General features: G+C 43.1%; 1 protein-coding gene across 1 annotated transcript in view; it reads left to right on the plus strand.

Moving 5' to 3' along the window:
• Window positions 1–27040, plus strand: part of gucy2f (guanylate cyclase 2F, retinal) — a 51450-nt gene that overhangs the window by 11212 nt on the left and 13198 nt on the right. The window contains exons 4-12 of the mRNA XM_033030123.1: window positions 1386–1470; window positions 5246–5342; window positions 5499–5642; window positions 7024–7104; window positions 10392–10568; window positions 11749–11905; window positions 18857–19006; window positions 26122–26270; window positions 26772–26935. Of these exons, the coding sequence (XP_032886014.1) occupies window positions 1386–1470; window positions 5246–5342; window positions 5499–5642; window positions 7024–7104; window positions 10392–10568; window positions 11749–11905; window positions 18857–19006; window positions 26122–26270; window positions 26772–26935 (1204 nt within the window). The remainder of the gene's footprint in view (window positions 1–1385; window positions 1471–5245; window positions 5343–5498; window positions 5643–7023; window positions 7105–10391; window positions 10569–11748; window positions 11906–18856; window positions 19007–26121; window positions 26271–26771; window positions 26936–27040) is intronic.

Raw genomic sequence — 27040 nt, forward strand, 5'->3', positions numbered from 1 at the left:
ACAGCCAGGAATTCCAACAACTTTCTTTGAGAGAAGAAATTCTTCCTCATCTTAATCTTAACTGGTGCCTCCTTCTTGCCCGCTGACCCTAGACCTTCTCTTGGGAGAAAACCTCTTCCAGCCTTTATGTGGTTAAGGCTTGTATGAGTTGTATTTATTTCAAAAAATTGTTCCTTGTTTTCCTCAACCCCAATAACCCCAACTGTTCCCCATAAGACATTCAGTTCACATCCAGAATTATCCTTGTCAACCTTCTCCGTTCTGCCTCCAAATGTGTTACATCCTCCTTAAGTAAGACATCTAAAACCAAACTAACGCATTAGATGTGGTCCCACTACTGTCCATGTCTCCATCGTTAATATAAACAGTTGTGATCCCTGTACTGGTCACTGTGGCAACCACCAGTGTCAACCAGGCTGTCAACATGAAAATTACCATCTTTTCATTTCTCGTTTCTCTCTGCTAGTTAGCCAATTCGTTATTCATATTAATGTTATTATCTCCAGCATCGTGACATCTTAGCTTGCAAAATAACCTTTTGCTGTTTGATATCTTATTAAAATCCAAATATTATCTCAATGTTTCTCCTCTATCTGCTCTGGTTGAAACCTCCTCAGAGAACTCAAATACATTTGTCGGGCATGATTGGGCTTCATAATACCTCTGTTGTCATATAAGGCCATTTTCAGCATCTGTATGTTTCATCAACACTTGTAAGGTGATTAAATTAAGATTGGGCACCGAAGATATACTGTTAGGAGCTACTGGTTATCCAGAGTTTAGCTATTTGACGAGTCCAATGGTAGCGATCACCTCGACCTTGTACTTTGTTTCACGGAGATATGGAGGGTAGATCTGCTGTCTCATAGCAGCAGAGACCCAAATTCAATCCAGACCTCAAGGTTTTGTCTGTGTGGAGTTTGCACGGTCTCCCTGTGGCCACATAGGTTTTATCCCACTTCCCAAGGATGTGCGGGTTAATAGTTAGTTGGCCACTATAGAGTGCCCCTCGTGCATGTGAGAGATAGAGTTGGGGGTTGATAAGAATGTGGGTACAATAGAAATGGAGTTAGTGCAGGATTAGTGTTAATAGGTGGTTGATGGTCAGCATGGACTCGGTGGGCTGGAGATCCTTTTTCCGTGCTATATCTCTCTATGACTATCTGTGATAGCATATAATGAGTTGAGAAAGCTCTTAATCCAATCCCTGGTTAGATATAGAGCATTTTTGAACAGTTGTTGGCCATCCACATGTAGGCCAATGGAAAGGACTATGTTAACATTAACTTCCATATATTTCTGGTGTTCATCAGTGGAAAACATTTATTTGTCTTTTACTTTTATTCTTATATCATTTGATTTACCTTTCCACGTTTTTATTTTAGGCATTGACCCGTTCTATGCTGTCACGGTGCCACTGGTGGCTATCTTCGCTCTGCTCTGCATTGTGGGTCTGGCTTGTTTTTTAAGGTATAGCCTTGGCAAACTATCATTAATAGTAAATGTTTAAGGTCCAATGGTTAAACATAATTCTTGTTGCCATTACAGTGAGGAGGCTGGTGCAGCATTATCATTGGAAGTACTTTTCCAGACTGCCTAGTTGGCTCAGATATTGAGGCAGGTTATTTTTCACAAAGGATAAACAACAGGACATAGCCTGAACATTTAACTTCATAACTTGACTATAGGCAACGCTCTGTCAGCATGAGAAACATTCACCTTCATATCTTCTGTTCTTCTGTGGAAGAACTAGCAATAAACCAGTGACGTTGAAAGAGCAATAGATCAGAATCAGTTTTGGTCACCCTTCTGTAGGAAGGATGTTGTTCAGCTGGAAAGAAGATTTACGAGGATGTTGCCAGGACCTAAGGGCCTGAGCTATAGGGAGAGGTTGGGGCAGGCTAGGAGCTTATTCCTTAGAGGGTAGGAGATCTTATAGAGATGTATACAATCATGATGGGAATAGATAGGGTTAAATGCACAGTCATCTACTCAGTGTAGGGGAATCAAGACCAGGGGACATAGGGTTAATGTGAGAGGGGAAAGCATTAATAGGAACTTGAGGGACGTCTCTTTTCACACAGAGAATGGTGGGTTATATGGAACAAGATGCCCGAGGGGGTAGTTGAGGCAGATACTAACTATAACAGCATATAACATGTGTTTGGACAAGTTACATGGATAGGAATGGTTTTGGTCTAAACGCGAGGAGATAGGACCAGTGTAGATGGGGCATCTTGGTTGGCATTGACAAGTTGGGCTGAATGGCCTGTGTCTGTGCTATATGATTCTGTGACTCTGTGACTGTAAAAGAAAAATACAATAACTTTAATGAAAATGTGCAGAATTAATAGTGAAACAGAATAGAAATAACCAATTATTTGTTTTAGTGATGGTGATTGAGGAATAAGCATTTGCAAAGCTATCAGGACCCATCCCTTTGTTGAAAAGAACCACTGGAATATTCACAAGCAGTTGAGAGGACAGACCAGGCCCTTCATCCAAATGACAGCACTGCGCCTGTCCTCTGCTAAAATACCAGCCTGCATTGTGTGCCCAAGCCTGTTCACTGGAACCTAATCCACTGACATACAGACACAGGGACAAGAGCGGAAGGTGGAAGTCAGTTTCATCGGTGCATCAGGATTAAGAAGAAACAGATTGTCAGATTATAACAGCAAGAAGGGGATAGGATAGAGGACAAGAGTGCTACCACTGAGCAAGGAGAGCATCATGAGGAGAGGTTACAAGAAACGGAACACCACACGAACTCAGCAGGTGAAACAGCATCTATGGAGGCACAAGCTGTACACTGGCATTTCAGGTGCAGACCGTGCATCAGGAATAAGAAGGAATAGACGCCCACAGCTATCTCGATCACACTTCTTCCCACCTTGCTTCCTGTAAGGACTCTATCCCCTTACTCCCAATTCCTCCGTCTACGCTGCATCTGTGCCCAAAATAAGGTGTTCCATACCAGGGCATTGGAGTTGTCCTCATTCTTTAGGGAACGGGGGTTCCCCCCTTCCATTATAAATGAGGCCCTCACTAGGCTCTCGTCGATAACTCGCAGCTCCGCTCTTACTCCCCCTTCCCCTATTTGTAACAGGGACAGGGTCCCCCTTGCCTTCACCTTCCACCCCATCAAACGTCACATACAGCACATTTTTGTCACCTCCATTGGGATTCCACCACTAGCCACATCTTCCTATCGCTACCCCTTTCTGCTTTCCGTAGAGACCGTTCCCTCCGCAACTCCCTAGTCAACTTGTCCCTTCCCACCCAAACCACCCCCTCCCCAAGTACTTTCCCCTGCAACCGCAGGAGGTGCAACACCTATCCCTGTATCTCCCCCACCTTGACTCCGTCCATGGAACCCCAACAGTCTTTTCAGGTGAAGCAGAGGTTCACTTGCACCTCCTCCAACTTCATCTACTGAATCTGCTATGCCAGGTGTCGACTCCTATATATTGCCGAGACCAAGCGCATGCTCGGCGATCGTTTCGCTGAACACCTCCGCTCAGTCTGCCTAAACCTACCTGATCTCCCGGTTGCTAAACAAATTAACTCCCCCTCCCATTCCCACACTGACCTTTCATGTCCTGGGCCTCCTCCATTGTCAGAGTGAGGCCCAGTGCAAATTGGAGGAACAGCACCTCATATTTCGCTTGGGCAGTTTACACCCCAGCGGTATGAACATTGACTTCTCTAACTTCCAGTAACCCTTGCTCTCCCTCTCTCTCCATCCTTCTCCCTTCCCAGTTCTCCAACCAGTCTTACTGTCTCCGACTACATTTTATCTCTGTTTGCTTTGTCATTACCGTCTCCCAACTAACAATGATCTATTGTACATATTCCTTGACCTCCATTCCCTTTGTCCTGTTTTCACTTCCTTATCTATGTACCTCCCACTGCCCTGACCTCAGCCTGATGGGCCTGTCACACACACACACACACACACACACACACACACACACACACACACACACACACACACACACACACACACACACACACACACACACACACACACACACACACACACACACACACACACACACACACACACACACACACACACACACACACACACACACACACACACACACACACACACACACACACACACACACACACACACACACACACACACACACACACACACACACACACACACACACACACACACACACACACACACACACACCAAAGCCTAGGTGATATAGACACACACCGCGATGAACAGGAAGGTTGGCGCTGTAATGAAGATGGCCAGCACAGTGTGCTAGCACAGCGGGGAAAAGGGGGTAGAGGGAGGGAGGGGAGAAGGAGTGGAGACACTTTTAAGAAGCCAAACAACTTTTAATAAGCCAGAGATACACAGCTGTGAAGTTTAGCGGCCATTTAACATTACCGGTCGGTTCTCCTTGGTTCTGAAAACTCCTGTTTACGTTTTTTTTCCCCAATGAGCCAATCAAAATGACCGGTCAGCAAAGGCGATTTAACTAAAACTACCTACGACCACCTCGACTAGCCATAACTACATGGCGACCCCACTACAACAGCACCTACGACTACAGGATTATCGATAATCTCCATGGCGACCAATTTTTGGTCGCAGAAATGTTTTCAACATGTTGAAAAGTTTGCGGCGACCATACTGAGGCCGTGACTAGTTCCCAGAATGTGGGAACTCCTCGCGACCATGAAGGAGACTCACCAGAGACCATCAGGAAACATGTGGCGACCATGGCGAGCGCAGAGTCACCTGCACTCGCCTAAAAAGTCACCTGTGGGACAGGCCCTTGAAGAAGGTTCTCGATCCGAAATGTCACTCATTCTTTCTCTTCAGAGATGCTGCCTGTCCCGCTGACTTACTCCAGCATTTTGTGTCTATCGTTGATTTAAAGCAGCATCTGCAGTTCCTTCCTGCACAGAAGGAACAGGTTGTCTAATTGTAACAGCAATAAGGGGATAGGATAGGGGCTGGTAAGTGAAACTGAAGCATTGACTTCCATCTTCTGCCTTCGCAGATGCTGCTTGACCTGCTGAGTTCTTCCAGCATTCTGCTTTTGTTCCAGATTCCAGCAACCGTTTTCTCTTTTATATTCTGGTTGAAATAAGGCAACTTATGATTAAAAATGAAACGGAGTGGAGCTCCCATATCTAAGTGGCGTGATTGTTTTGCTGCTGATTATTATTTTATATGGTTTTATGCCTGATTTCAGTTTTTTTTAATTTCCAGGCGCCAAATAATCCAAATAAAATTAATGAAGGGCCCTGATAGGATTTTACTGACATTCAATGATGTTACGTTTATAAATCCGCAGTTTAGTAATAAGGTTTGTAATTTGACTGCTAATCTCTTGTGTGACCAATTATATTTCTTTATATTACAGTTTAGTATCTGACATTCTAAAATGAATCTTAAAAGAATGAATCAAATTCGCAGTCTTCATAATCTTCCCTGTCCTAAAATGTTTGTGTCTGATTTTAAGAAAATCAGTGGTGAGGACAGTCAACCTAGTGAAGGAGTACAAGGTATCTCTGAATCAAGGAGTAAGAGATCTCTCATCCGGTCACACTCAATCGGAAGCCTGACACCAGCCACCTATGAAAACTCAAATGTAGCGATTTATGAGGTAATCATTTGTACATATATGGCCTTCTAGTTTGAATGTACACCATTCTAGTGCTCTAATCTAAATATCCCTGATGTCTGGAGGGTTGATATTGCTCCATCTCTCCATCCTCACAATATTTGTGTAAGAAATCCTCCGTATTGATTATTGAAGGTAGACACAAAACTCTGGAGAAATTCAGCGGGACAGGCAGCATCTCTGGAGAGAAGGAATGGGTGGCGTTTTGGGTCGAGACCCTTCTTCAGACTGATTATTGATTATTGAGTCTGGTTATTGAGTTGACATTGGGTCAGCTGGTTTGTTTTTTCCCTCCAGAGTGGAGGATATGCTCAGACTGAATCGCCAGGCATTACTTTTTGTTTTGCATTTTGCAACATATATTCTTTGGTCTGTGTTTTTTAATCCTTGTTGTCCCTCTCTAAATGTTCCCAAACACCCACTGACCAGATAGCCTTGTTTATAACTTATCTACCTTTTTACCCTCTCACACACATTCCCCTTCCCTCACCTTCCCATTGTTTAAATTGCCTCCTTTGTCTCCTTCCCAGTTGCAACACAGAGCCTTGATTCTGATTCTCTTTGATTCTCTTGTCGCAGATGCGGTCTGTCCTACTAAGTACTTCCACCATTTTCTGTTCCTACTATGAGGATGATTGAGTCTGTGGTTGTATCTTGGAGAGGCACATGGATAATTATTTAGAGAACATTCCTCGTGGCAATGATGTGTAGGAAGGAACTGCAGATACTGGTTTAAACCGAAGATAGACACAAAAAGCTGGAGTGACTAAGCGGGTCAGACATTATCTCGGTCAGAAAAGGAATAGGTGGCGTTTTGGGTCAAGACCCCTTTTCAGATTGAGAGTTAGGGGAAAGGGAAATTAGAGATATAGACGGTGATATAGAGAGATATAGAGCAACTGATTGCCCAGTGTACGTTAGGTCTTGATGATGTATAAGAGTCCACACCTTGAACAACGGGTACAGTAGATGAGGTTGGAGGAGGTGCAAGTGAACCTCTGCCTAACCTGAAAGGACTGTCGGGGTCCCTGGATGGAGTCGAGGGAGGAGGCATAGAGACAGGTGTTGCATCTCCTGCGATTGCAGGGGAAGGTACCTGGGGAGGGGTGATTTGGGTGGGAAGGGATGATTTAGCAAGGTAGTTGTGAAATGAACCTGCTTGTGGCAATGAAGCAGCAGTGTACACAGATATTCATTACATCACTAGCTCAATTCAGCAAACGCCCACAAATAACATTAAGGTGCACTGCAGAGGGGGTCATTAAAGAAGTACAGCTATTTTGCTAAATGCAATTGTTGCTCTAAATAAAACCATCCAAAACGGAAAATGTACGTCTTAATCCATATAATTTCATCTTTCCAGGGTGACTGGGTTTGGTTGAAGAAGTTTCCTTGTGAAGAATTTGGCGAGATAAAACCAAGCACAAAAGCTGTGTTTGAAATGGTAAGTTTAAAACTAACATTTATTTTAAACTAGACTAAGTGGGACCTGTTGGGTCCAAGCATCACACGGGAGAACTGGTCCTCCAAATCAATATTCCACCTCTCCACCAATTTCAATATTGGTGGCCAGTGGGGGGCGAGTCATTAGCTGAGGCATCATTGGTCATCAACAATGATGAATAGTTGAATTCATCCTTCAACCCAGATGAATTTTGTTGAGATTCATCTTGCACTTCACCCTGTGCCACTTTTTACAGCACCCCTCCCCCCTTCACCAAACCAGCCTGTGCACCTTAAGAGGGGAATTTCACGGGACAAGTTTTATAACGCTTGTCTCAGGGCAAGCCTGCCTGTCTTCTTCATGCGTTTGAGGCAGCAGAAGTCTGCAGCAGGGGTGATGCCATCCAGTTCGACATCTGTAGGTGCCCGCCCTAAAAAGGGCGCATGGTTGGCGCCAAGCTGCGGCGCTGCTGCTGTCTCTGTTTGTCGTCATTCGCCTGACTGAGGTGAGTTGACCGCGGGGAGGTCGACAACGTGAGCTCCAGCCTGCCTGTGTGGTGCCTTGTGGCTCTAGCTGCCCTGTTGTCTCAGACTTCATGTCTCCTTCAACATGCTGCAAGTCTTATAGAAACATATAAAACTATAAAAGGACTGGACAAGCTAGATGCGGGAAAAATGTTCCCAATGTTGGGAGAGTCCACAACCAGGGGCCACAGTCTTAGAATAAAGGGGAGGTCATTTAAGACTGAGGTGAGAAAAAACTTTTTCACCCGGAGAGTTGGGAATTTATGGAATTCCCTGCCACAGAGGGCAGTGGAGGCCAAGTCACTGGATGGATTTAAGAGAGAGTTAGATAGAGCTCTAGGGGCTAGTGGAGTAAAGGGATATGGGGAGAAGGCAGGCACGGGTTATTGATAGGGGACGATCAGCCAAGATCACAATGAATGGTGGTGCTGGCTCGAAGGGCCAAATGGCCTCCTCCTACACCTATTTTCTATATTTCTATAAGTCTCAGGACCCACTATACCCGATGCCCCATCGTTTATTCATTAACTGCGTGAAATTAAAGGCAAAACCCTTTGCTTGCTTGAAGCAGAGTTAATAAACACATTTTATTTTACAACATTAATCACGATTAATATTTTAATGGGTGGCCATGTCCACGTTTATGACTGTAGAGAAAGGGGGGTTCAGGAACACATAGGTTCCGGTGGATCAAATAGAATATTTGTTTAGATTTTCTTTTGCATTAACACCAAGGTTTATCTAGTGACATCTTTTGTCTATTTTGCAACACTTCCCCATCTGCAAATCACCCCCTCATCTGCATCCACCGATCATTTTACAGGCTTCCCCCACACCCACCTCTCTTTTCCAGCTTTCCCTCCCTCCCTCCCCTCCCTTACTCCACTCATTTTGAAGAAGGGTCCCATCAAGAAACGTCACATATCTTTTCTCTCCATGAATGTTGCCACCCTCCAGTACTTTGTCTTTTGCTCAAGATCTATCAGTTGCAGTTTTTTTTATCTGATTCAAATATTGAATTTGAATATATTTATTCAAATATACTAAAATATTTGACGGAATTTATTTTTGTTTGAAAGGGATGAGATCCCATTGATGGGATGTGACCTACTTCAGTAAAATGTATCTCACTGGATCAACAGAGTCTAATGGGCCTGTCCCACTGTACGAGTTTACCCAAGAGCTCTCCCGAGTTTAAAAAAAAATCAAACTCGTGGTAAGCACGTAGAATGTACGTTGCGGGTATGTCTGAGCTCGGGACATCTCTTAGCGGCGCGTAACGCTAACGGCAGGTACTCGGGAATCGCGGTAAGCTCGTGAAGACTCGTGAAGATTTTTCAACATGTTGAGAAATGTCCACGAGAGCCTCGAGAACCCACGATCGGCTATTACCGTAATTCTCCGAGTTCGAATCAGGGGAAACTCGGGAGAACTCTTGAGTTAGCTCGTACAGTGGGACAGCTCCATAAGTCATCACAGTCGCTGCCTCAAAAAGGATGGCAGTATCATCAGAGACCCACACCATCCTGGCCACACACTCATCTCCCTGCTACCTTCAGGTAGAAGGTACAGGAGCCTGAAGACTGCAACAACCAGGTTCAGGAATAGCTACTTCCCCACAGCCATCAGGCTATTAAACCTGGCTCGGACAAAACTTTGATTATTGGTGGCCCATTATCTGCTTTTTGCACTTTATCAGTTTATTTGTTTATGTGTGTATATATTTATATTGTGGTATATGGACACACTGATCTGTTTTGTAGTAAATGCCTACTATGTTATGTTAAGCAAAGCAAGAATTGCATTGTCCTATCAGGGACACATGACAATAAACTCACTTGAACTTGAACACTTGAGCTTGAACTTTCCAAATGTTGATGAGAAGATAGTTGAGAACTCACCTTAACTAAACCGATTGGCTAAAGATGCTAAACCAATTAGGCTGCGCAACATCCAGTGAAATCAACAAAAGAGCAGTATATACACAACAAACTGGAGTAACTCAGCAGGTCAGACAGCATCTCTGGAGAAAAGGAATAGGTGACGTTTTGGGTCGCGACCCTTCTTCGGACTGAGAGTCAGGGGAAAGGGAAACAAGAGATATAGACGGTGATGCAGAGAGATATAGATCAAATGAATGAAAGATATGCAAAAAAGTACCGATGATAAAGGAAACAGGCCATCATTAGCTGTGGGCTAGGTGAAAACGAGTTACAGACAATGAGACTTAACAAGACGTCTTTGAAAATAGTACAACGACTTGGGTGGGGGAGGGGCGGAGAGAGAGGGAATGCTCAATTTCACCTACATGTAGCCCACAGCTAACAATGGCCTGTCTCCTTCATCATCGTTACTTTTTTACACATCTTTCATTCATTTGTTCTATATCTCTCTATATCACCGTCTCTATCTCTTGTTTCCCTTTCCCATGACTCTCAGTCTGAGGAAATGTCTCAACTCCAGACATCACCTATTCCTTTTCTCCAGAGATGCTGTCTGGCCCGCAGAGTTACTCCAGTTTTTCGTGTCTATCTTCGGTTTAAACTAGCATCTGCTGTTCCTTCCTACACAATGAATGCACATATGTCCCTTTTGCGGTGGAGAAGCAGTTCTTGTGAAGAACAATAATAAAGTACATTGATTTAGACATTTAGCAAGTTTATACTTAATAGCAAACACTAGAAAGACTATTTCATATTAGTTTTATCATTTTAATCCTTCTTTTCTATGGGTACACTGATTGATAGATATTTATTATTTCAGATGAAGGACTTACGACAAGAAAACATAAACCTTTTCCTTGGCTTCTTCCATGACTGTGGGTTGCTTGCGATCGTGACAGAGTTCTGTACTCGTGGGAGCCTGCTAGATCTACTGAAAAATGAAGAAGTAAAATTGGACTGGATGTTCAAGTCGTCACTTCTGTTAGATCTGATCAAGGTAGATGAATAGTCCCTTAATTCTTGGTACAATATATATATGCTGCCTGTAACAACCTTTGGAATAGGAGACAGCAGCATCATCAAAGACAAGTCACAACCCGGCCACTCCCTCTTCTCCCCTCTCCCATCCCTTTCAAGGTATAGAAGTGTGAAAACACACCAGCAGAATCAGGGACAGTTTCTTCCCAGCTGTTATCAAGTAATTGAACCATCCTACCACAACCAGGGCCGGATTTAGATGAAAAGAGGCCCTAGGCTATTCCACTTGTGAGGCCCCTCACAATCCCCTATGTAAGGCCTCTCCCAATCAGCCTAAGAAGCCTATAGGTAAATCCGGCCCTACCGAGGCCCCCCTAGATCTCGAGGCCCCAAGCTTAAGCTTGTGAAGCTTATACGTAAAACCGGCCCTGACCACAACCAGAGAGCAGTCCTGAACTACTATCTACCTCATTGGAGACCCTCAGACTATTTTTGATCAGACATTGCTGGCTTTTCCTTGCACTAAATGTTATTCCCTTATCATGTATCTAAACACTGTAAATGGCCCAATTGTAATCATGTATTGTCATTCCATTGACTGGATAACACACACCCAAAAGTTTTCACTGTATCTTGGTACACATGACAATAAACTAAACTAAATGATAGTGGAAACTCATCTTTGTGTTTGTAAAACTGAGTTTGCATAAACAATACCAATTGAATGAATGAATGAATGAATGAATGAATGAATGAATGAATGAATACGTAATTGTCAAATGTGACAAGTCACAGTGAAATTCTTTGTTTGCATACCCAAGGTATACAAATAGTCCTCACATACAGGGCGCTGACAAAGGTACAAAGTATCCCGTACCAAAATAAAGTATTTAAATAGTTGGACATGAAAGGGACTCTCAGCACATTCAGCCATATGTCAACGTGGTGTCCAGTTGTCAACCAAACACCATGAAAATGCTCATTTTTATGATGTAATGAACACTACACGGGAGTTGAGTAAGAATGTTTCTATTGTACTGATTGTGGATGATCAGCCATGATCACATTGAATGGCGGTGCTGGCTTGAAGGGCCGAATGGCCTACTCCTACACCTATTATCTATTGTCACTTAGTCGGAGCATTGTTTGCAACTTCCAGTCAAACAGTTATATTCATTTTATTTTAATTATTACTACAGGGCATGAGGTATCTGCACCATCGAGATTACATACATGGAAACCTGAAGTCACGCAACTGTGTAGTGGATGGCCGCTTTGTGCTCAAGGTGACAGACTATGGCTATGTTGAAGTAGCAAAAACCCAGGGTATTCCACTGATGGAGCGTCCAGCAGAAGGTAAAGTAAGCAGAGGAGATTGCTGTCAGTGTGGGTCCAAGGTTTAGAAACAAAGAACTGCAGATGCTGTTTAACACACAAAAGGAGACAAAGTGCTGGAGTAACTTATCAGATCAGGTAGTATCTCTGGAGAACATGGATAGGTGAGGTATCGGGTCGAGACACTTCTTCATGCTGGTTCCAAGGTTTATTGTTTTATTATTGTAACTATCAACAAACACAGAGGGATCTTGATCAGCTGCACAAGTGAGCTGAGGAATGGCATTCAGAGTTTAGAGTTTAGAGATACAGTGTGGAAACAGGCCCTTCGGCCCACCTAGTCCACGCCGACCTATGTTCACTCAGACACTAGTTCTGTTATCCCCGTTTCACATTCTACATACTAGGGGCAATTTACAGAAGCCAATTAACCTAAAACATGAACATCTTGGGAATGTGGGTGGAAACCAGAGCACCTGGAGAAAACCCACACAGTCACAGGGAGAACATAGAAACTCTTTAGAGACAACACCCATAGTCAGGATCAACCCCGGGTCTCTGGCGCAAGAAGGCAGCAATTGGGCCGTTGTGATGCCCTTCAATTCCGATAAATGCAAGGTATTGGATATTTGGAAGTCAAACCTAGGTAGGCCGTTCACAGTGAACAGTGTGTCCCTGAGCAATGTGAAGAACAGAGCAACTCAGGAATACACCTACAAGTACAAGTCTGAAGAAGGGGCTATACATTACCCATATCCTCCATTCCATGCTTATTCATATGCCTGTCCAAAAGTCTTTTAAATGCTACTATCGTGTCTGCTTCAACCACCATCCCCGGCAGCACGATCCAGGCACTCACAACCCTCCGTGTAAAAATCTTGCCCCGCACATCTCCTTTAAACTGTTCCCTCCCACCTTGAAGCTGTGCCCTCTTTTATTTGATTTTTCCATCCTAGGAAACTTCTGGTGCGCTAGTATGGGTGTTGTGGGCTGAAGGATTTGTGGACTGGTTTCCAGAGGGACATTGTGGGCCGAATGGAATCTTGGGCTGGCGGCGCAGTCACTCAAGCCTGGTGTGCTGGCAGCTCACTCAAGGCTGGTGGGCTGGCAGTTGACTCACGGCTATTCCTTGAAATGCCACTTCAAGCAGGGTGCAAGGCCACCATATTCAAGTGCAGTCTCCTGCCACTTCAAGCAGGGTGCAAGGCCACCAAATTCGAGTACAGTGTCATACCACTTGAAGCAGGGTGCAAGGCCACCAAATTCGAGTGCAGTGTCATACCACTTCAAGCAGGGTGCAAGGCCACCAAATTAGAGTGCAGTTTCCTACCACTTCAAGCAGGGTGCAAGGCCACCAAATTCAAATGCAGTTTCATACCATTTCAAGCAGGGTGCAAGGCCACCAAAGACAGAGAGTCGTGACCTCTGCCTCCCCCTTCTTGCAGAGACTGCCACGACCACACTTCCAGGTTTTATAGTCCCACCTACCAGAAGGGGCGCGGCTTTCATGGCGTGATTGCCAGGAGAGAATTTAAACACTAATAACTCTTTTATTTTTAATCGATGGAAAAAATCCTCGGCATCTGATGAGCGGAAGGGGACCCTGAGTAAGATGCCCAAAAATCACAGCTGTACGTGGTAATGTTTTTCCTAAAATCAATATACAGCGCAAACAGGAAGTGGTCAAGATTAGAATTTTAATTATAAAGATGGCAAGGCAACTTTTGCATTCTCAAACCAACTTTTCAATTAGGCAAGGCAACTTTTGCATTCTCAAACCAACTTTTCAATTAGGCAATGCAACTTTAGCATGCTCAAACCAACTTTTCAATTAGGCAAGGCATTCTGAAACCAACTTTTCAATTAGGCAAGGCATTCCCAAACCAACTTTTCAATTAGTCAAGGCATTCTGAAACCAACTTTTCAATTGGGCAAGGCATTCTCAAACCAACTTTTCAATTAGGCAAGGCATTCTCAAACCAACTTTTCAATTAGGCAAGGCAACTTTAGCATTCTCAAACCAACTTTTCAATTGGGCAAGGCAACTTTAGCATTCTCAAACCAACTTTTCAATTAGGCAAGGCATTCTCAAACCAACTTTTCAATTAGGCAAGCCATTCTCAAACCAACTTTTCAATTAGGCAAGGCATTCTCAAACCAACTTTTCAATTAGGCAAGGCATTCTCAAACCAACTTTTCTATTAGGCAAGGCAACTTTAGCATTCTCAAACCAAAGGCAACTTTTGCATTTTCAAACCAAAAATTTTTTTTAGCAAGCATTTTCAAACCAAAAAACACTTTTGCATTTTCAAACCACATTAAGGGCACTCACAGTTTAGTAGACATGTGTTCAGTGTTATTCACAGCTTAGACTGAGAGACGTGACCCTCTCGCTCCCTCAGAGACTGACAGAGGCACTCAACACTTACGGGTTTTATAGTCCCTCCGGAAGGGGCGTGACCTTCAGGAGAGAGAATCTCAACATTTTTTAAACATTAATGTCTTTTATTTCTCATCGATGGGAAAAATCCTCTTGTCCTGACCAGCGGAGGTGGACTCTGAGTAAGATGGCCAAAAATCACAGCCGTAAGTAGCAACGTTTTTTCTAAAATCAATATACAGTGCACCAGGACGTGGTCAAGATGAGACTTTTAGTAATATAGATATACAAAAGAGGTCCCAGCACAGATCTCTGTGGAACTCCCCTAGTCATAGACCTTCAGCCTGAATATTGTCCTTCCACCTCAACCCAAGTCACTATTAATCCCATTCATCTTCATATTCTGTATCAGCCTACCACGGGGGACTGCGTTTATCAAATGCCTTTATCAAATCCATGTCGACAACTTCCTCTGTCCTGCCCTCATCAATCACCTGGAGGCCCGCAGCAGCCTGGGGCTTGCCTGGACCGGGCACCACTCATAAGAACTAGGGCATTGACTAGACTTTGAAAATGGTGTCAAACCCTGGTGTCTCCTGCATGTGGGCTCAGCAGATTGTTTTTGTACACTTGCTAATCAGGGAAGTGCTTTGGTGTGGCAACGATCTACTGGACTGTTTGTAAGAGAATAATTTCACTGTGCATTTGCATTTCGCACATTTGACAGTAAAAGCTCCTTTCCACCATTGAACCACCTCCTCAACAAATCTGATCAAGTTAGTAAGACATGACCTGCTGTGTACTCCATGCTGACTGTCCCGAATTAACCCAGTCTTTTCCAAATGGGAGTAAATCCTGTCCTGAAGAATCCTCTCCAATAGTTTCCTTACACCTGGTGTGAGACTCACTGCACTATAAATCTCTGGTTGGACTCCACTTCCCTCTTAAATAAAGGAACAACTTTAGCTACTCTCCAGTCCTCCTGGACTTCGCCTGTGGATAGTGAAGATGCAAAGATCTTCGTCAAGGCTCCTTCAATCTCCTCCTTGACTCTTTGATTATTCCACCTTAATGCTCTTCAAAAACCCACCACACCTCCTCCTTCTTATTCTCATACTGCCCCTGCATATCAATATCAGTAGCAGTTTTAAATAGGTTTTTGCCTGGACTGCGTTAACCTGTAGTTGGCAGTTTTGTAGAAAACCACCGGCCATCTCATCCTTACATCTCTGCTTTCACACTGGAGTCCATGAAATCCCAGGACCCGTAGTCAGGATCGAACTCGGGCTCCGGCACTGTGAGACAGCAACTCTACCAGCTGATCCATTGTAACGCCCTTAAATCTATTACATTGTTTTGATTTCAGAAATAATTCTAAGAATGCCACATAGATCCCTGCCGTGGCTTACCCAAGTAAGGCCCTAATTTAGGAGGATAACACATTCACAGACTGACCTTCACTATCCTTGTCCAAACTCCATATTTGATTTGATTGGATTCAATTTATTGTCATTGCACTTTTCAGTGCAACAAAATGGTTTAGCCTGCAGTCATAACATAGAATAAATAACAAACACTCAACACAGTTTAAAGTCCCAAAGTCATTGTCTCTTCCCTCCTTTCTCTCCCTCTGCGCTGAGGCAATCCAAGCCTCCGATGTTGTGACCCCGCCGGGTGAAGGTAGGTAAGTCCCGCGGCTGAATCCGTGCTCCGCAAACGGGCCGGTTCAAACTCCGCGGCCCGGGGCGGTCGAAGCTGCCGAAGCTGCCGTCCTCCAGTCCAGCGGACGCAGCTGTAGTTACGGGAGTTCCAGAAAACAGAACTCGAGCTCTGGATGATGTCGTCCACTGGCCCGCGGCAGAGCCTCTGAGGCTCCAAAGTCGGAAGTTGGGTCGCCCCGCAACCACAGCCCCGAAGTCGGCTAGCCTCGTGTTGGTATGTCCTGGCTCTGTCTCCGCAGCCTCGAGGTCGGTCGCAGTTGGAGGCCGCCAGCTCCGCGATAGGCCTCAGCGCAGACGGACACGGAGACGGGGGATACGGCAAGAAAGGTCGCATCCCCCCCGAAGGATGAGTCAAAAAACATGTTACACCCACCCCCCCACACATACACAACTAAATAAACCGAAATATACTGTAAAAACGGGACAAGAGAAAAACAAAAAACAGAAAAGACAAACGGACTGCAGGCGATCCGCAGCTGCAAGGCAGCGCCGCCACTTCCGGAATGCATCCACATTGCCCCATCATTTACAACCTGGAGCTTTTTCAACTCACCTCTTGCATCAAAATTGGCTTAATTTTAACTGGGAGTAATTTTAGAATCAGTGACTTTTCTAGTCGACAAAAAGGTGCCAGTAATCATATCAATTAAACAATACGGGCGGCACGGTGGCACATTGGTAGAGTTGCTGCCTTACAAAGGCAGAAACCTGGGTTTGATCCTGACTACGGGTGCTTGTCTGTATAGAATGTGTACGTTCTCCCCGTGACCTGCGTGGGTTTTCGCCGGGAGCTCCAGTTTCCTCCCACACTCCAAAGACGTACAGGTTTGTAGGCGAATTGGCTAAATAAATGTAAATTGTCCCTAGTGTGTGTAGAATAGTATTGATGTGGGGATCACTGGACGGCGTGGACTCGGTGGGCCGAAGGGCCTGTTTCCACGCTATATCTCTAAACCAAACCAAACCAAACTAAACTAAACTACATATATCAACAAATTTTCCATCAATATTGTAGGGGACACTTTAACTTATAATATAATAACTGAACTCTAGTTTAGTTTAGCTTAATTTATTTTAAATTTTTTTTAAATTTTTAATTTTTTTATTAGAAGCAATTGTACAAGGCTATAACGATCGGCATAACAATTATACAATTATTGTACAGCTTCATTTTTAATCTTATTACCTTAATTTAAAAAAAAGAAAAAAGAAAAAAAATGGAAAACAAAGAAAGAAGAAGGAAAAGTATGAAGAAAAAAGAAATAAAATAGAAAAGAGCAGGAAACAGACCCCTAAGCTACCAAAGCTGTGCATAAGAAAGGAAAGGAAATAAGAAAAGAAAAGATGGAGATATACCTTCCCCCCCACCCACCCCCCACCCATCCCTAGCGTCAGATTTAAATTTAAATTTGTGTTTAACCATTCTGTTATTACAGAAATTCAGTAAAAGGTACCCATGTCTTATGAAATTGATCTGTTTTTTTCCGCCAAGACAAGCCTAATGTTTTCCAAATGTAGTGTCTCGGACATGTCCGTAATCCACATCTTCACTGTGGGGACTGTTGTCTGCTTCCAAAATATAAGTATTAATTTATTTTGCCGTCATTAGGCCATAATTAAGGAAACGTCTTTGAAATGTTGTTAGCTTAGAGCAGGCCTCTGACATACCTAATGTGATCAATTTTATAAATTTATTATTTGATTTATTATTGTCACCTGCATCGAGGTACAGTGAAGAGTTTTTTGTTGCGTGCTATCCAGTCAGCGAAAAGAATATGCATGATTACAATCAAGCCGTCCGCAGTGTACTGATACAGAATAAAGGGTATGACATTTAGTGCACGAAAAAGTCCGATAAGGTCCAATTTAAGGTAGTTTGAAGGTGTCCAATGAGGTAGATGGAAGGTCAGGAGGATGTTTAGGAAGACGGTTCAGTTGCCTGATAACAGCTGATATCAACTGTCCCTGAATCTGGAGGTATAATTTTAATAAATAGGGCAGCACGATGATGAATCGGTAGTTGCAACCTTACAGCGCCAGAGACCCGGGTTCAATCCTGACTACGTGTGCTGTCTGTACGGAGTTTGTACGTTTCCCCCGTGACCTGCGTGGGTTTTTCCGAGATCTTCGGAATCCCCCCCCACACTCCAAAGTGTGTAGATTAATTGGCTTGGTATAAATGACAATTGTCCCTAATGTGTGTAGGATAGTGTTAGTGTGCAGCGATCGCTGGTTGACGTGAACTCAGTCGTCCGAAGGGCCTGTTTCCGCGCTGTGTCTCTAAACTAAACAAAATTAAATTTAAAAAAATGTTCTAATTAATTCACTTACCTTATCCATTCGCTAAGCATGATTAATAAAGTTACTTTCCAAGTTAGAGGTGCCACTATGTTGAACCAGTGCACACCATGACACGAAAAGCACTGTAAAGGGGCTGTCCCACTGTACGAGCTAATTCAAGAGCTCGCCCGAGTTTAAAAAAAATCAAATTCGTGGTAAGTACGTAGAATGTACGTAGCGGGTACGTCGGAGTTCAGGACGTCTCTTAGCGGCTCGTAAAGCTAACGGCAGGTACTCGGGAAACGCGGTAAGCTCATGAAGACTCGTGAAAATTTGTCAGCATGTTGAAAAATGTCCACGAGCGCCCCGAGTTCCTACGAGCGGCTATTACCGTAATTCTCCGAGTTCGATTCAGGGGAAACTCGGGAGAACTCTTGAATTAGCTCGTACAGTGGGACAGGCCCTTAACACTCCAAAAACTCAGTGAAGAAACTGAATGAGCCATGATCTCAAAGTAGAATGCACCTTACTTTAAATGTTTTTCAAAATGCTATCCTAATTCTAGAATAATAGACTTTTGTTTTATTTCAGAGTTTTTTTGGACTGCTCCCGAGATACTGCGAAAACCTAACCCTTTAATGAATGGCACCTTCAAAGGTGATGTTTACAGTTTTTCCATAATAATGCAAGAGGTGGTTGTACGAGGGCCTCCATATTGCATGTGTGAAATGTCTGCAGAAGGTAGGTATTTCTTTTGTGAGATTTAACAACATGTAGAGACCCACACCTGCAAACCCAACTCCTGCCACAAACATTAAGTGCACAATGTCGAGTAGAAATGTTGGCTCAATCCTTGCATTCTTCTGAGTTGCATCTTCTTCATTAGTTGTCAGTTGCATGTTACAATAGAAAGACACAATGGCTGGAGTAACTCAACAGATCAGGCAGCAAGGCTTGTGGTTAGTTACACTTCCCCCTAATTTCCTGTGCCCCACTGAACGTGCACCCAGTTTTCCCCTTCCCCTTCCACCTATATTCCCTCTTCTAGCTTCACAATTTGCAATTCTTCTATCCTTGTCTCACACCTTTTGCTTTTTCGTCTCTGGCCTTTGTCTAACAGTCTATCTATTAAAAACTCCCTTCACCTGTATCCACGTATAACTCATAGATGGACACAAAGTGCTGGAGTAACTCAGCGGGACAGGCAGCATCTGTGGAGAGCACACCAAGCTTTGTCCTCACCCTCCTCCTTTCCAGCTTTCTTCCTCCCACACCCTCCCCTCACCACAATCAGCCTGTAGAAGGGTCGCAACCCAAAATGTCACCTATCCATGTCCTCCAGAGATGCTGAGTTTCTTCAGCATTTTGTATCTTTTTTTAGTAAACCAGCATCTGCAGGTCCTTGTTCAGTCCCAGTTTCATTTTTAGTTTATTACTGAGGGACACTGACAATCTTTAGTTGCGTGCTATCCGCTCCTTGTTTCCGCACATTACAATAGGCCTGAATATCTCTGATTAAGTGAGAGTTAAAACAGAAAATGTTGGAATTACAGGTCAGGTGGCATCCAAGGGCAGAGAATTAACAATCCAGACCAATGACTATGGATTAAACAAGTGGACGGTCATTGACCTGAAACATTGGGCCATATGTCAGGGAGAGTGAGGAGGTCATAGAGAGGAATTACAGGGAGGTGGTCACTCCAAAACCACGGGAGACAGACATGTGGGTCACGCTTAGGAAGGGCAAGGGGCAGAGGCAGGGACGAGTGAGTACCCCAGTGTCTGTACAGCCTGAAAATAAGTACTCCTGTTTGAGTATGGTTGGGGGGGACAGCCTGCCCGGGGGTAGCGACAGCGGTCGGGCCTCCGGCACAGAGACCGGTCCTGTTGCTCAGAAAGGTAGGGAAAAAAAGAGGAGGGCAATAGTAATTGGGGACTATAGTTAGAGGGTCGGATAGGCGATTCTGTGGACGCAGTCGGGAGACCCGGATGGTAGTTTGCCTCCCTGGTGCCAGGGTCTCGGATGTGTCTCAACGCGTCCAAGATATCCTGAAATCAGAGGGAGAGGAGCCTGAGGTCGTTGTACATATAGGTACCAATGACATAGGTAAAAAAAGAGAAGAGGTCCTGAAGGGAGAATTTAGGGAGTTGGGAGGAGAGTTAAGGAAAAGGACCAAAAAAGTAACAATCTCAGGATTACTGCCTGTGCCACGCGACAGTGAGAGTAGGAATGGAGCGAGGTGGAGGATAAATGCGTGGCTGGTGCAGTGGGCAGGGATTCAAGTTTCTGGATCATTGGGACCTTTTTTGGGGAAGGTGTGACCTGTACAGAAAGGACGGGTTGCACTTGAACCCGAGGGGGACCAATATCCTGGCGGGGAAATTTGCAAAGGCTACAGGGGAGACTTAAAATAGCAATGTTACAAAATTTTGAGATTTTAAAAATCAAGTCTGTAATTTATCCCATCAGATAAAGCATAAAAATAAGTTTAATTTGACACCTAATTCACTTTCATATCTCAAGTATTTAAAAAGTTATGGCCATTTTCATACTCGGAAATGAGCATCTTGTTCCCTATTGATTTTCTATGGACATAACAAAAAAGTTGTGATCGTGAAGTCAAAAGCCCATAACTTTCTTAAAAATTAAGAGAACTGAATGAAATTTTCAGTTATCATAGGTTGAAGCATTCTGAAACAAATATAAAATAATCTTACTTGGATGACCTGAAATTAAAGCATATAATTAGTTAGTTACCTAATTGTAGCTAATTTCAGACTTCAATTACTAGATCTAAACATCTATCCATTTCTTAATAAATTATTAACATTTTTAAATAGCCTAAATGTCCAAATAATATTCACAAATAATTCACAATAAAACATGATTTTTAAATCTCATTTACATTAATTTATAGACTAAATGGAAGGAATTCAGTGTTCAATTGCTGTAAATAAATGCCCATTTAAATCAGCTTTCCAGTGGGTCCCTGTGGAACGCGCTGGTTTAGAACGTTCACATTGCGGTAGATTTGTGCCCCAAATGCCCAGAAAAATACTGCGCGATATAATGGGCCCAAATTGAGCTACTCGCAATATTAAATTTTGTATAAAGGGATCTTTAGAAGCCCTTTTTAATGTAAAAATATACAACCTAACTTCTGCTATTTGCTTTATGAGACTCTGCGGTTGCTGGCGGTCGCGGGTTTAGAGATTGATTTTTAAACTACTATAACTATTATACGAGGCCTTTAAACCTAATAATAGCTTTTGCGACGGGGTCTTCCAGCGATTTTTCGTTAATAATTAACTAGGCTGAACATCTTCGATTTGAACAGCCTAGAGAAAATCGCGTTTTAAACCCGCCCCCTCTAAACGGCGCCAAAATCGCGCACACACGCAGCGGCAGATTTTCAAAGACGCTTCAGGTACGCTTTGCAACATACCTACTTAAAACTAGAATGGTTGGGGGGAGGGACTCAAATAGAGAAAGCTAGTAGACAGTGTGAGGCAGGATGCAGAGAAGGGAAGCACTTGGACCCAAAATCTAGGGGAGAAAGAAGAAAAAGAAAATAAACAGAGAATAAGAGGCGGGGGGTTTCTTAAATGTGCATATTTTAATGCTAGGAGCATTGTAAGAAAGGTGGATGAGAGAGCCTGGATTGACACCTGGAAGTATGATGTTGTGGCGATCAGTGAAACATGGTTGCAGGAGGGCTGTGATTGGAAACTAAATATTCCAGGATTTCGTTGCTTCAGGTGTGATAGAATTGGAGGGGCAAGAGGTGGAGGTGTTGCATTGCTTGTCAGGGAAGATATTACAGCAGTGCTTTGGCAGGATAGATTAGAGGGCTCATCTAGGGAGGCTATTTGGGTGGAACTGGGAAGTGGGAAAGGTGTAGCAACATTTATAGGGGTGTATTATAGACCGCCAAATGGGGAGCGAGAATTGGAAGAGCAAATATGTAAGGAGATAGCAGATATTAGTAGTAAGCACAAGGTAGTGATTGTGGGAGATTTCAACTTTCCACACATAGACTGGGAAACACATTCTGTAAATGGGCTGGATGGTTTGGAGTTTGTAAAATGTATGCAGGATAGTTTTTTGCAGCAATACATAGAGGTACCTACTAGAGAAGGGGCGGTGCTGGACCTCCTGTTAGGAAATGAGACGGGACAGGTGGCGGAGGTATGCGTTGGGGAGCACTTCAGGTCCAGTGATCACAATACCATTAGTTTCAATATAATTATGGAGAGGGTCAGAACTGGACCTAGGGTTGAGATTTTTGATTGGAGAAAGGCTAACTTTGATGAGATGCGAAATGATTTAAAAGGAGTGAATTGGGACATTTTGTTTTATGGGAAGGATGTAGAAGAGAAATGGAGGACATTTAAAGGGGAAATTTTAAGAGTACAGAATCTTTATGTCCCTGTTCGGTTGAAAGGAAATTGTAAAAATTGGAAAGAGCCATGGTTTTCAAGGGAAATTGGACACTTGGTTCGGAAAAAGAGAGAGATCTACAATAATTATAGGCATCATGGAGTGAATGAGGTGCTTGAGGAGTATAAAGAATGTAAAATGAATCTTAAGAAAGAAATTAGAAAAGCTAAAAGAAGATATGAGGTTGCTTTGGCAAGTAAGGTGAAAGTAAATCCAAAGGGTTTCTACAGCTATATTAATAGCAAAAGGATAACGAGGGATAAAATTGGTCCATTAGAGAGACAGAGTGGACAGCTATCTGCAGAGCCAAAAGAGATGGGGGAGATATTGAACAATTTCCTTTCTTCGGTATTCACCAAGGAGAAGGGTATTAAATTATGTGAGGTAAGGGAAACTAGTAGAGTAGCTTTGGATATTATGAGATTCAAAGAAAAAGAAGTACTGACACTTTTGAAAGATATAAAGGTGGTTAAGTCTCCAGGTCCTGACAGGATATTCCCTAGGACATTGAGGGAAGTTAGTGTAGAAATAGCAGGGGCTATGACAGAAATATTTCAAATGTCATTAGAAAGGGGAATAGTGCCCGAGGATTGGCGTACTGCGCATGTTGTTCCATTGTTTAAAAAGGGTTCTAAGAGTAAACCTAGCAATTATAGACCTGTTAGTTTGACTTCAGTGGTGGGCAAATTAATGGAAAAGATACTTAGAGATAATATATATAAGCATCTGGATAAACAGGGTCTGATTAGGAACAGTCAGCATGGATTTGTGCCTGAAGGGTAAAGCAGTGGATGTTGTCTATATGGACTTTAGTAAGGACTTTGACAAGGTTCCTCATGGAAGGTTGGTTAAGAAGGTTCTATTGTTGGGTATAAATGCAGGAGTAGCAAGATGGATTCAACAGTGGCTGAATGGGAGATACCAGAGAGTAATGGTGGATGGCTGTTTGTCAGGTTGGGTGCCTCAGGGATCTGTGTTGGGTCCACTGTTGTTTGTCATGTACATCAATGATCTGGATGAAGGTGTGGTAAATTGGATTAGTAAGTATGCAGATGATACTAAGATAGGTGTTGTTGTGGATAATGAAGTAGATTTCCAAAGTCTACAGAGAGATTTAGGCCATTTGGAAGAATGGGCTGAAAGATGGCAGATGGAGTTTAATGCTGATAAGTGTGAGGTGCTACATCTTGGCAGGACAAATCAAAATAGGACGTACATGGTAAATGGTAGCAAATTGAGGAATGCAGTTGAACAGAGGGATCTAGGAATAATTGTGCATAGTTCCCTGAAGGTGGAATCTCATGTAGATAGGGTGGTAAAGAAAGCTTTTGGTATGCTAGCCTTTATAAATCAGAGCATTGAATATAGAAGTTGGGATGTAATGTTAAAATTTTACAAGGCATTGGTGAGACCAATTCTGGAGTATGGTGTACAATTTTGGTCGCCCAATTATAGGATGGATGGCAACAACATAGAGAGAGTACAGAGGAGATTTACTAGAATGTTGCCTGGGTTTCAACAACTAAGTTACAGAGAAAGGTTGAATAAGTTAGGTCTTTATTCTCTGGAGCGCAGAAGGTTAAGGGGGGACTTGATAGAGGTCTTTAAAATGACGAGAGGGATAGACAGAGTTGACGTGGACAAGCTTTTCCCATTGAGAGTAGGGAAGATTCAAACAAGAGGACATGACTTCAGAATTAAGGGACAGAAGTTTAGGGGTAACATGAGGGGGAACTTCTTTATTCAGAGAGTGGTAGCTGTGTGGAATGAGCTTCCAGTGGAAGTGGTGGAGGCAGGTTCGATTTTATCATTTAAAAATAAATTGGATAGGTATATGGATGGGAAATGAATGGAGGGTTATGGTCTGAGTGCAGGTAGATGGAACTAGGGGAAAATAATTGTTCGGCACGGACTTGTAGGGCCGAGATGGCCTGTTTCCGTGCTGTAATTGTTATATGGTTATATGGTTATGTATTTGCTGTGGAACTCTAACATCAGAATTATTACAGTAAAACAGAAGGTTGTTCTTCCCTCCTAGTAGAGCGATTCCCATTGCCCTGTTCCTTCTCCAGAGCGCTGCAAATTAATCTCCCTTCATCCCACCCAATTCCCACCTCAGGCCACTGATTGATGCTGCTTTCAACACTCCTAGAGGAGGGTTTGGATTCCAGACCATAAGTATTCCCTGGGGAAAAAGGTTTTTCCTCATTTGTTCCCTGATCCATCAGCAGATGTAAAGGATTACAATCAGTTTCACCGACGATGGAAGATGGTTGCAAAGCACAAAGATTCAAGCTGCCTTACAGGGCTTGCAGCGCCGGAGACCTGGGTTCGACCCCGACTACGGGCCCTGTCTGTATGGAGTTTGTACGTTCTCCCAGTGACCGCGTGGGTTTTCTCCGAGGTCTTCGGTTTCCTCCCACTCTCGAAAGACGTACGTTTGTAGGTTAATTGGCTTGGTATAAATGTATCTCTAAAATAAACTGAACTAAAGACTTAGTCACCACACACAGGCAAACATTAAAAAAATTGGTGCCTCATTGGATCTGAGCTAAGAATTCAACTGCTATGATTTCGATGGGCCAGTGGACTGTGAGTGATTATATCACTAGTATCTTTATAGATTTCAATATTTTAAGATATTACCACTGTGCTCTGATGTTTCCTACAATATTTGCAAAGTGCTTAATTAACCACCACGTTGGAACCTATTGAAATTTTCATGATGCTAATTAAAAATGCCAACTTTTGAATTTTCCAATTAAATCTTTCAATCCAACAAGAACCTACACTTCCATTCCGCCCCTTTGCTTTATTAACTTTCATTTCTGACCTAAATTACCTTGTATTTTAACCTTTATAGATGCCAAAGTGACTGTTCAAGTGCTGCAGCTTTCGAAACCAAAATCTATTTCCAGTGTTAAGGGCCTGTCCCACTGTACAAAGTAATTCAAGAGTTCTCCCGAGTTTTCCCACTGATTCAAACTCGGAGAATGTCCGTAGCGGGTCAGTAGGAGTTCGTGGATGTCTCGTAGCGGCTCGTACGAGTGACGGTAGGTACTCGGGAAATCCGGTAAACACGTGACGTTTTTTCAGCACTGTGAAAAATGTCCACGAGTAACAAAAATCCTCGTGATGAAAGAAATTGTTACTTTTTACTCATACGAGTCGTTATGAGACAGCCACGAACTCCTACGGACCCGCTATGGACATTCTCCACGTTCGAATCAGGGGAAAACACGGGAGAACTCTTGAATTACCTTGTACAGTGGGACAGGCCCTTTAGTGTTTTTTTCCTCTTCTTTGTTTACTAAGAAACTTTACTCGGGCATTCAATTCATTCAGAAGAGAAGAACATGCTTTTCTTTAAAATAAAATGTGATAAACTTAATAAAATGACCAATTCCATTTGCAGAAATTATCCAGATGATAAAAAAGCCACCTCCATTGCTCAGACCCATTATCACCTCGGACCAAGCACCTATGGAGTGTATTCACATCATGAGGCAGTGCTGGAATGAATTACCTGAAAGAAGACCATCCTTTGATGAAGTCTTTGATAATGTAAGATTTTAATAATTTACCTTGTTGTAGGTTTAGTTTAGTTTATTTTAGTTTAGAAATATTTTAGAGATACAATGTGGAAACAGGCCCGTCAGCCCACTGATGTTCATGCCGTCCAGCGATCCACACACATTAACACTATCTTACACACACTAGCGACAATTTTACACTTATACCAAGCCAATTAACATAACAACCTGTACTTCTTTTGAGTGTGGGAGGAAACCGAAGATCTCGGAGAAAACCCACGCAGGTCACGGGGGGAACGTACAAACGCCATACAGACAGCACCCATAGTCAGGATCGAACCCGTGTCTCTGGCGGTGTAAGGTAGCAACTCTATCGCTACGCCACTGTAACAGGTTTTGCTTTAAGTTAGAATTATTTCAATTGTTGAAACCCTGTTCAATTCTATCACCACTCTTTCTCTTTGGATATTAATCTCGTTAGATGATCAATGTTGAATAATCTATCATCACACACCAATATTTGCTTCTGCAGTTCAGAAACATTAACAAAGGCAGGAAGACAAATATAATTGACTCTATGCTGAGAATGCTTGAACAATATTCCAGTAATTTAGAAGATTTGATAAGAGAGAGAACGGAGGAGTTGGAGATAGAGAAACAGAAAACAGAGAAACTTCTGACCCAGATGCTACCTCAGTAAGTATAGTCTTTGGTCTTACTTCTTTTCAATGTGCTATGTATTCATTGCAAATGTTGGTGGTGCCTTCTACACTGACCTCAACCTTCTCATTGTTCCTTTAC

This window comes from Amblyraja radiata, chromosome 12 (assembly GCF_010909765.2).
Source record: "Amblyraja radiata isolate CabotCenter1 chromosome 12, sAmbRad1.1.pri, whole genome shotgun sequence".
NCBI classification, from domain to species: Eukaryota; Metazoa; Chordata; class Chondrichthyes; order Rajiformes; family Rajidae; genus Amblyraja; species Amblyraja radiata.